This window comes from Clupea harengus, chromosome 8 (assembly GCF_900700415.2).
Source record: "Clupea harengus chromosome 8, Ch_v2.0.2, whole genome shotgun sequence".
Taxonomy (NCBI): Eukaryota; Metazoa; Chordata; class Actinopteri; order Clupeiformes; family Clupeidae; genus Clupea; species Clupea harengus.
In genome coordinates, this window is record NC_045159.1 from 468,550 (window position 1) to 477,918 (window position 9,369).

Consider the following 9,369-nt stretch of genomic DNA (forward strand, 5'->3'; position numbering starts at 1 on the left):
TTCCGCAATTTATACTTTTATGGGTGTATCAATCCGTCGAAAAAGTTATGAAGAGGCTCTAATACATATGCTATGGAAATAGTTCTGTAGATCATGTGCTCCCAATTTGTTCTGTTTTGTAACATTTCTAGCACCAAAGGAGCAAAAATTTCGTGTAACATAACAAAACGGACTCCTTAACAATGCACAGTGGAAACTAGCCATGGCATTTAAATGCGCGGTTTTGGCTGTTACGCATCATTCAGTCTAGAACGCTCGAGAAAGACTATACAGCCCTATTCCCGTGTTCATTGAAATCTAAAAGACTGGGACATCAGGAATGTTCATAGCATCCATTCTATGCCCTGTTTGGGATGTTACGATTTACTGAATTAAATTAAACGCCCTTTTCTGTGTTTTGAACCAACCCGAACCACACTAGTGGTCACGTAAGAAATGTACAGAAATATATGTAGTAGGACTCTGTCATTTTTGTGATTGGCATAAGCTGATAACGGGTGTGTCCCCCTCTCTCTCCCTCTGCTTAATACCTCCCTCTTCACTGCTACAGTGATGCTGGGAGAGTCACTTTCAGTGCGCAACGAGTGGAGAGAAGTGGGACCATCTGGAAGTGCCATCCAACTGGAAGTGTCATCTACTTAATAAAGTGTGTCTTCACATTAGGCAACGTTTTTCTTTTTTTCTTTCAGTCTATTTTCTATTTGTATTTTGTTCGAATCGCTCAGCATGGAGGTAAACGCTAGGAACCGTAGTCCGAAAACCTCATGCGTTTGCAGCGAAACAGAAGACATGTACTGGCAGTCACCTCCGACAGCAATCTACTTGTCTCGACCGAGGGATGTTTGCATTTTGAGGGTTTTAAAATTTTAAGCGTGGTTGTTTATCTCAATTTTATTACTGTGTGGATTTTGCAACTCCATGTGGAAAGAAACACAAGCGGGTCTATTATGGATTTAGTGCAACGAACTTTGAGAACGTCCAATGCATCAGGTGATGTGAACGAGACGAGCACACAGAGATCACCACCGCATTCTCAATATGCAGCTGTTCTCATAATTATTGTGGTCGCTATCATCATTTTGTTAACAATCGTGGGAAATGTCCTGGTTGTGGTAGCAGTGTTCACCAGCCGCGCTCTCCGAGCTCCCCAAAACCTGTTCTTAGTTTCTCTGGCATCTGCTGATATTTTAGTGGCCACCTTGGTTATCCCCTTCTCCCTCGCTAACGAGGTCATGGGTTACTGGTATTTTGGCAGTACCTGGTGTGCATTGTACCTGGCCCTGGACGTGCTCTTTTGTACGTCATCTATTATCCACCTCTGCGCCATAAGTTTGGACAGATACTGGTCCATCACCAAAGCTGTGAGATACAACCTGAAGAGGACTCCAGAACGAATCAAATGTATGATCACTGTGGTATGGATCATATCTGCTGTCATATCTTTCCCACCCCTTATAATGACAGAACATAACGAGATGGAATGTTTGTTAAATAACGAAACTTGGTATATACTTTCATCTTGCGTTGTTTCATTCTTTGCACCCGGTCTTATTATGATTCTGGTGTACTGCAAAATATATAGGGTTGCAAAACAACGTGCCGCCACCGTGTTTGTGGCTAAGAACTGCATGGAAAGACAGCCTTCGCAGTCGGAAACATTCTATGTGCGAAAGGGTAAAGTCGAAGATGAGAACCCCAGCGGTCGCAGAAAAGTCAGTGACCAGCGTAGAGGGGAATTAGATGACATCGATCTCGAAGAGCATTATGTCGCCAACAGTAAACCAAAAACATTTCGGTTTTCCAGCAGAAGAAAAGTGGAAGGAGCCAGCATATGCCCGAAGAAGAACTGCCGTTTGTCATGGGCTTCCCGGCGCACCTCGCACTTGTTGCAAGAGCCAAAGGCCAGACAGTTGTCCATTTCCAAAATCAAAATGGCCCAAATGCGAGAGAAGCGTTTTACTTTCGTACTGGCAGTGGTCATGGGTGTATTTGTGCTTTGCTGGTTTCCTTTCTTCTTCACTTACAGTCTGCATGCCATTTGCAGAGAAAGTTGCACCATACCAGACTCTCTTTTCACACTGTTTTTCTGGATTGGCTACTGCAACAGTTCTGTAAATCCTATTATTTATACCATTTTTAACCATGACTTTCGAAAAGCCTTCAAAAAGATCATGTGTCATAGTCGGAGAAGGCAGTAACTTTACAGCTACAGAGTGTGTTGTAACTGATCACAAATGAAGCTTTTTGATTGAAGTTCCACAAAAGAAAGATTCATTATAAATCCTGTTTGTTTCAAAAGGCAAAACATTTGATTCTTTCTACCAAGCAAATTAACATAATTTGATATCTTGTTTTAATTAGGTCATCCTTAAAACATCAGTTGTAGTATTGTTATGTTATATGTTGTTGTTGTGTTATATGTTGTCCCTCGTCACACCAACAGGAGAAGCACTCAAAATTTCGTTGTATGAATACAATGACAATAAAGGCTTTTCTATTCTATTCTATTCTATTCTATCACAAACATAACCATAATGTGCTGTGTGCTGTGCTGTATGTTACAGTTTAAATTGTTGACAAAGTTGTTGATCCTGTATTTGACTACAATCAATCCATGGCCATTGTTCAATTAGGCCAATGCCTGGAATTGTCTTTGAATTGACAGTAAACTACATGTGGAAATATACCCTCAGCATTTAGATTTTTCATTCCGTTTTGGCATGTCAGATGCTGTATCTCATGTTGCAAATGACAGACAAAAGGGGTTAGTGTTTGTGAAGCAAAGATATCGTCAGCAGAAGAAGAGACTTCCTCTCAGGTCCTTTAGGCTATTCTTTAACTGACGATACAGTATGTGATTAATTGTCCTTTGTACTAATACATGAGCATGCGTGTGCTCACCATCACACCAATAAATCCATAAATAATAAGAAAATACGTACATGTCAGACCTGACAAATTAGTTATTGCTCACTGGGTATGACCCTGAAACTATTAACGTGGCATCCTGAAAACAAATCATGAGCAGTATAAGTACAAGGACTTTTTAAAACAAAACAACTAATGTGTTAGTATGAACCTAATATATTGGACTATTGGACTACATTACACAACATAATTTAGTCTGCTGGTTTTATTTATAATACTATCAGAAAGTGAGATAAACTGTCTGAGAGGCAATTGAATATATCTTTAAGTGCTATTACTTTGGAAAGTGAAGAATAATTGATTTGAAATAAAGAATAATGCTACCAGACAACCACTTCACGTTTCAGGCCTAGTGTTGTGTATATCATATGTATTGTAATCATCTACCAACAAACTTACATGAGCATTAGAGATCATCATGACCAAGGGTTTGTATAAAAAATGCAGACACATTTTGTGTTTGTGGCTTCATCTTTTGGTTCTGGTCTTGTCATGAGTGTCGTTGTCATCTCTATGACATATTTCTGTCCCTTTTAGAACAGAGGAGCTCTCAGAGATTAGAGACAGAATGTCTTTCTATATGAAGGAGAAGCTCCCAGGAATGATACAAAGAGTTGCTTTGTCATTATGTGTGTGATGACATTTGAAGAAACAACATCATTTAGCTTCTCAACATTTTAGGTTGGCTTATGTGTTAATAATGGATACATCAGAAAGCCATGGTGTAAGAAAACTGTATTATGCTCAAGGAAATAACTTCAATAGCAAAATGGATGAACAGATTGATTTCCTTTAAGTCAGCTTGTGTTTGGGTTGTGTCATTAGGAGACTGTACAGAGAGCATACCCTTCTCTATAACTGGTATTTGTGGATATGATATATTTACATGAACACATAATTTCTTGAAAAAAAAAAAGAATCACATTTAAATAGTTTTATGTTTATGATTATGCCAGAGACTGGGTATCCACATAATTGTACACGGGTGGTGAGTAAGACGCCATTGTTAATTCTGAACAAGGTTTGTGCACACACACACAGTTTGTTTGAAGACACATGAAGTAGGCAAATAATTCAAATAATATTAATCAAAGTCTCAAATCACCAACATATCAAAGGAATCTACCCAGTATTTCTCCACTAAGACCACTATATCACCACTCAACCAAGAGGGCAGATGTACGTACAAAACATAGAATTTTATTGGATCCGTCACGGTGCTCCATAGCAGTCCTGTTGGAGATTTATGCCCGAGCATGTCATGTACAGAGTGGAGAGGGATCATGATCATTGACAACAAGCTATGAGGAGGGCAGGGAGTTTTTTTGGTACTGACCAGTAATGATCATGCTGATGAAGATGATGAAGAAGCTGATGACGATGTATAAGTCTGGATCTTTACTCTGCGCTGGAGCCTCCACTAAAATGGAGCAGCATGTGATTAAAAACATAGACGACAGAGGATCAATGCTGAGAGTGAAATATGAAAGAGGGCTGACAAACCAGGCCCACGGCAGCATCATTTAGAGACCCAATCCAGCAGGCTGGCTAATCCTGAGGGCAGGCTGGAGCTTCTCTCATCACTCTGGCGTGTCTGGCTGGCCTCCATCACATGTCACCATGGTGACAGCTAACATACAGTATCTGTCCAAACATGCCATGATGATTGAAGAGAATCAAGCTTCCATAAGTCCATGCTTTTTCTCTGATGGTTTGGAGTGTATTTCAGACATAATTGGCATCATCTTCATCATCAACCAAAATCATTATTGTCGTGATCATGATCATCATCATCATCACAATAGGCTGAGTAACATGATGCAAGATCACAAAACATTCTACAAATATTTCTGTTCTTCTGTTTTACTTTTGGTTCATCGTGGGGAGATATGGAATAAGGATTGACAAAAGGCAAAAACCCAGGTGAAGAGTGCCACTAACCAAGAGACAAGTTGTTTGGTTGTTTGAAAATGTACTTTCTACATGCAAGGAGGGTATAGAGAAATATCCAGGCTTGGCCCCAAATGCCGCTTTCAAAGGTTACTGGCCTGTTGGGTGACACCCTGAGACAGCGAATGTAAAATGCATTGAATGCGTTTCTGCAGATACAATATATTCCATCTGAGGATGAGAGGGTTCTTGAGAAAATATGCCATCAGGCCACTATCAAAGCAGATCTCCAATCTTCTTCTCATACCACACAAATCACAGCGTCCATCCATGACAAAGGAGTAATTTATTTTTGTGGAATGTTGCTTCAAGGCTTAGCCAAAGGGAAAGTAGATAGGGACAGATCAATCAAACCAAAGACATAGCAGTGGGGATGACAGATGGAATAGCTATATCATACAAACAAACAAACAACAAACAAGGCTGACTTCAGTCAGTTCTTTTATTGCCACAAGCGGCACACTGCAACACACACGTGTATTTTATGGAGGCGACACAGGACACACACACACAAGCACACGCAGGCCTGAGGTCGCTGTGAAATGTACGCTCTACATTTGACCCATCCCGGACCATCCTTCCTCCAGGACCCTCCAGGAGCAGTGGGCAGCTTCTCAGCGCCCGGGGACCAAGTGAACCGTCCGTCTCGGTCACGGACGGACAGGAGAATGTTCTGTTTTTACTCAGGCACGTGCACACTCAGATGCCAGGGGGGACTGAGCTCAAACTAATGCAGTGTTGCCTTCCGGAGGTGGGGGCGGAGGGGGTGGGGGACAAGGGGAATTAGTTGGGTGCTGTTTGTTTTTTGATAGTGCTCCTGCCCTCTCCAACATGTCTGTCCATCGCCTATCACACCACATATTCAAGAGGCTGGAAGAAGACAGGGTACACACTAACAGGGAAAACCAACACGTTACTGTGTGTCAGAGATAAGATATAAGAGAAAGATATCAACTCTATTAGTATTTCATGATGCCACAAGTCAGACTAGCCCTGTTTCTGGAGTTAGAAAAATATATCATGATTTTTCAGCACTCTGCTAGGTCATCTAAAAAATGAACAGGCCTTTAAAATGAATGCCCAAGACTTCTAGTCCAAAACTAGAAATGATATATAATTGTTCAAAAAAACGTATAAAATGAAGAAAATGACTTATAAATTTAGATTTAAAGCAAAATAGATCCAAATCAAATTTTACAAAAAGCATTATTAACATTTATGTCAGGACTTTCAATTCTTTGGAAGAGTAACCATGTTCCAGATACAACATGAGGGTTTGCTAGAAAGGTGATTCAATATTTATCTTCTCCATCAGTTTTGTGGACATGAGGTGAGTAACAAGAGAGGGGAAAAGTATCAAATTGATGTTTGTCTGGAAAGAGGAGGCAGAGTGACCGGTTCAAACCAGAAACTCCAAAGCTTGGCTGGTCATAGTAGTGCTTTCATTTGTTAATCACGTAAAATGTCTGCTATTATGCCTTTATTAAGCTTTTGAGCTTAAAAAAAGCATTTCTAAAATTGAACCCTCAAAAGTTACCACTTAGTGGAGGAGGTGTCTAGCCCATGTATTTTTGTTTTTTAACATCGAGATGTTGTGCTTGGTGACTTATGAGGATTGGATTTGTTGCTAAATCAGAATAACAACAATAATACAGGAATTAGAACATTAAGATGTAAGAACATATTGACAGGATCTACATGAAATGTCTCTTAAAGGGAGAGAGACTTTTCTCAAAGCCTCAAGGGGTTTGCAGGGATGGTTTGTAAATGTATCTGCATTCAATTTGTTGGGACAGGTCATTGGAATCATTGGAAAGCATGACAGACACACTGCATTGGAACTTTGTTAGCCTTTGATCTTAGTTGCCGAAACGGTCAAATTTAATACCACAGTGTAACATCATGAAAGATACATGAGAAAGAGAAATGTGTGATGTTTTATTTTCAAGGAGATTTTCTTTTGTGAATGTGTGAATATTGTAATTTCATATTTCAACGGTCTTCCGTGGCTGAACAGCTGTGCCATCCAAAAGTCCCATTTAGCATGAAATATAAGAGCGTATCTGTTGCTGTGAAATGGGGGGAATATAAACAGATCAATCTCAAAGAAAGAGGGCGAGAGAGAGAGAGAGCTTGTCATCCATTCGCCTGTCTGGCTCTCTATTGGAGTGAGCAGTAAGTGCTTTTGTGGCCCCACCCAGAGGCACACGGATAGATGGAGTGCAGCTGAGACTTCAGCGCTCTAGAGCACTGAAATTATATTTCAGCTGTCCTTTATTCCCACAGCCCCCTTCAAAAAACAGCTTGAGGTACAGATTTTACTTCCATATAAATGATGTGTTTTTGTATAAAGCGATGATGTGTGTGTGTGTCTGTGTGTGTGTGTGCTAGTTTGTTTGTGAATGCTGGCATTCTTCATTCTTTTCCTTCATAAGGCAAGTCTTGCCATTTGGCAGCCATCACGGCAACACTTCCAGGCTCCTATCTAAATGAATGGGAAGAGATCCATAACTGCACATAGGATGGTTGAGCAGACATTTAAAGTATGTCACATGAATCCGTGTTAAAATCTGACATAAATGGTGTAAACATTTTATCCCCAACCTGAAAAATACTTATTTTTATTCTTCGGCATACTTGTTCACTGAGAATTCATGCGGCTATTGCTATGGTGATGATGGAAATAAACAAAACGTTCAGGTGAGGCAAAACATCAGTTATGCCGTTTCCATTGGCCATTTATCATACAGGGCAGGACTTCCAGTTACAAATCCGCCATATTCAGCGCTACACATTTTAGGCCAAAACATGTGAGACGCTCAAGATTTTCTGCCTCTGTTAAGTGTCGTCTTTTTAGAAATTCTAGGTTCAATGGATAAGAAAACAGCTCCAAGTTCCATTCATTATCAATATCAAAGGAGCCTGTGCCTGCTTTCCCTTTTTCGAATGAAATAGAAGCCTGTGTAAAGAAGCATAATACCGGTATGGTAATTCAGTATCTCTGAAGATTATTAAAAAACATTCGAAAAATCCTGGCTTATCAGATAGGTCCCCCATCTTGATAAGGTCTCTCCAGAAAACATGAAATTGCTGAGGATACAAACTGGTTTCTCTCCCTCTAGCCTGTAGGCTTATTGAGAATCACGTTAACACTGGAGATCTGAGAGACAATAGTCACAGTGGTCCTCTGTAGAGGAAAGAGCAGGACTCTGCTGACGCACAGACTCATCATGGAGCCACTTATCCTACTGACACTATACACCTGGAGCATCCTATGTCCCCCTATGTCTTCTGAAAACAGATACAAGGATAAGTGCATATATATGCTCCGGGTCTCATATGGGCTCCGTATCTCAGCTCTCTCGCCAGAGCCCAGATAATATTCAGTGAGAGGCATTTTCCCTGGACAGCAGATTGTCTCTTCTCTTCAGGCTGACATTTTCCAGCTAAATTCATGGGGAAAAATCAACTAGATTTCCCCAGGGTGATGCACAGGGGCTGGAGTGTTACCGCTAGAGAATGGGAAAGGAAACCTATCTATATGTAACTGCAGAAATCTGACCCCTGGTTCTTGTCTGTATACCAACACTGTGGAGAATAGAGCTGACCACATCCGATGCTTCCTTCTCGTCTTTGATTGGTTGTCTGAGTATCTGTCTTCATCTCTTCATGTGTCTGTACATTCTGTGCTTCTCCGTTCTTCTAACCCTCATGCGGACAGAGGTAGATGGTCTCTCCTTTCAGCGTCTTCTTTTAAAAAAAAAATGTTTTTATGTTTATTATGTTGTTTTATTACATTTAAGTTAAGTTAGCTGCAGATGTGTCAACCACCATGAGACTACCACTAAAGGTTAACGGTGAGCAGGGAGTCATTTCTCGATTTTGGGCAGCCCAGAAATGGACAGATGCAGCAACTACACACACATACACACACACCCCTCCCATGCTGCCACATGTTCAATACAACTTTAACGATGGTGCTGCGCCCCCCCCCCCCCCTCCACACACACACACACACAATGCCGCAAAGCTCTGTGTGTCTCAGAGACCACTGATCTAATGGACCTCAGCAGGCAGTAGCTGTTTACAATAGCAACACTCTCAGCAAAGTCTCAGACATTTCTCATCAGCTCAGCGACAGACATATCTCATCAGCTCAGCAACAGCTCACAGCATTTTTTGTTGATTGTATTTTTTCTTGTTTTCATCATCTCAGCACTTTGGGCCTGGGTTCTGGCTCAATGACAATCTACCTTCTAATTTGAGTTCAACAACAGACACTATACTTTCCATACTATGACTATGATCTGTCATTTTCCCATTGCACTCGCAGAGTACTACTTTTCTTGGTGATATTTACATCCTAACTATTCTTGATAATATTTCACTCTCAAATTTGGTTAAGGACTGCATGCTTTCCAAAACCTGACATGCTCACCAATATATTGCCTATATCATACATCAAGCAAATATGATGATTATTAATGAAAA

General features: G+C 40.6%; 2 protein-coding genes across 2 annotated transcripts in view; one reads left to right on the plus strand and one right to left on the minus strand.

Moving 5' to 3' along the window:
* Nucleotides 1-389: 389 nt before the first annotated feature.
* On the plus strand, nucleotides 390-2,438 carry adra2db (adrenergic, alpha-2D-, receptor b). The gene has a single exon (XM_012832485.3). It carries the CDS (start codon nucleotides 765-767, stop codon nucleotides 2,196-2,198), a length of 1,434 nt encoding a protein of 477 aa, XP_012687939.2. The 5' UTR covers nucleotides 390-764; the 3' UTR covers nucleotides 2,199-2,438.
* Nucleotides 2,439-3,396: 958 nt separating this feature from the next.
* slc34a1b (solute carrier family 34 member 1b) overlaps nucleotides 3,397-9,369 on the minus strand; it is a 19,070-nt gene continuing 13,097 nt past the window's right edge. Inside the window, exons 12-13 of the mRNA XM_031571270.1 lie at nucleotides 4,265-4,348; nucleotides 3,397-3,458 (exon numbers count right to left, since the gene is read on the minus strand). Coding sequence (XP_031427130.1) covers nucleotides 3,397-3,458; nucleotides 4,265-4,348 — 146 coding nt within the window. The remainder of the gene's footprint in view (nucleotides 3,459-4,264; nucleotides 4,349-9,369) is intronic.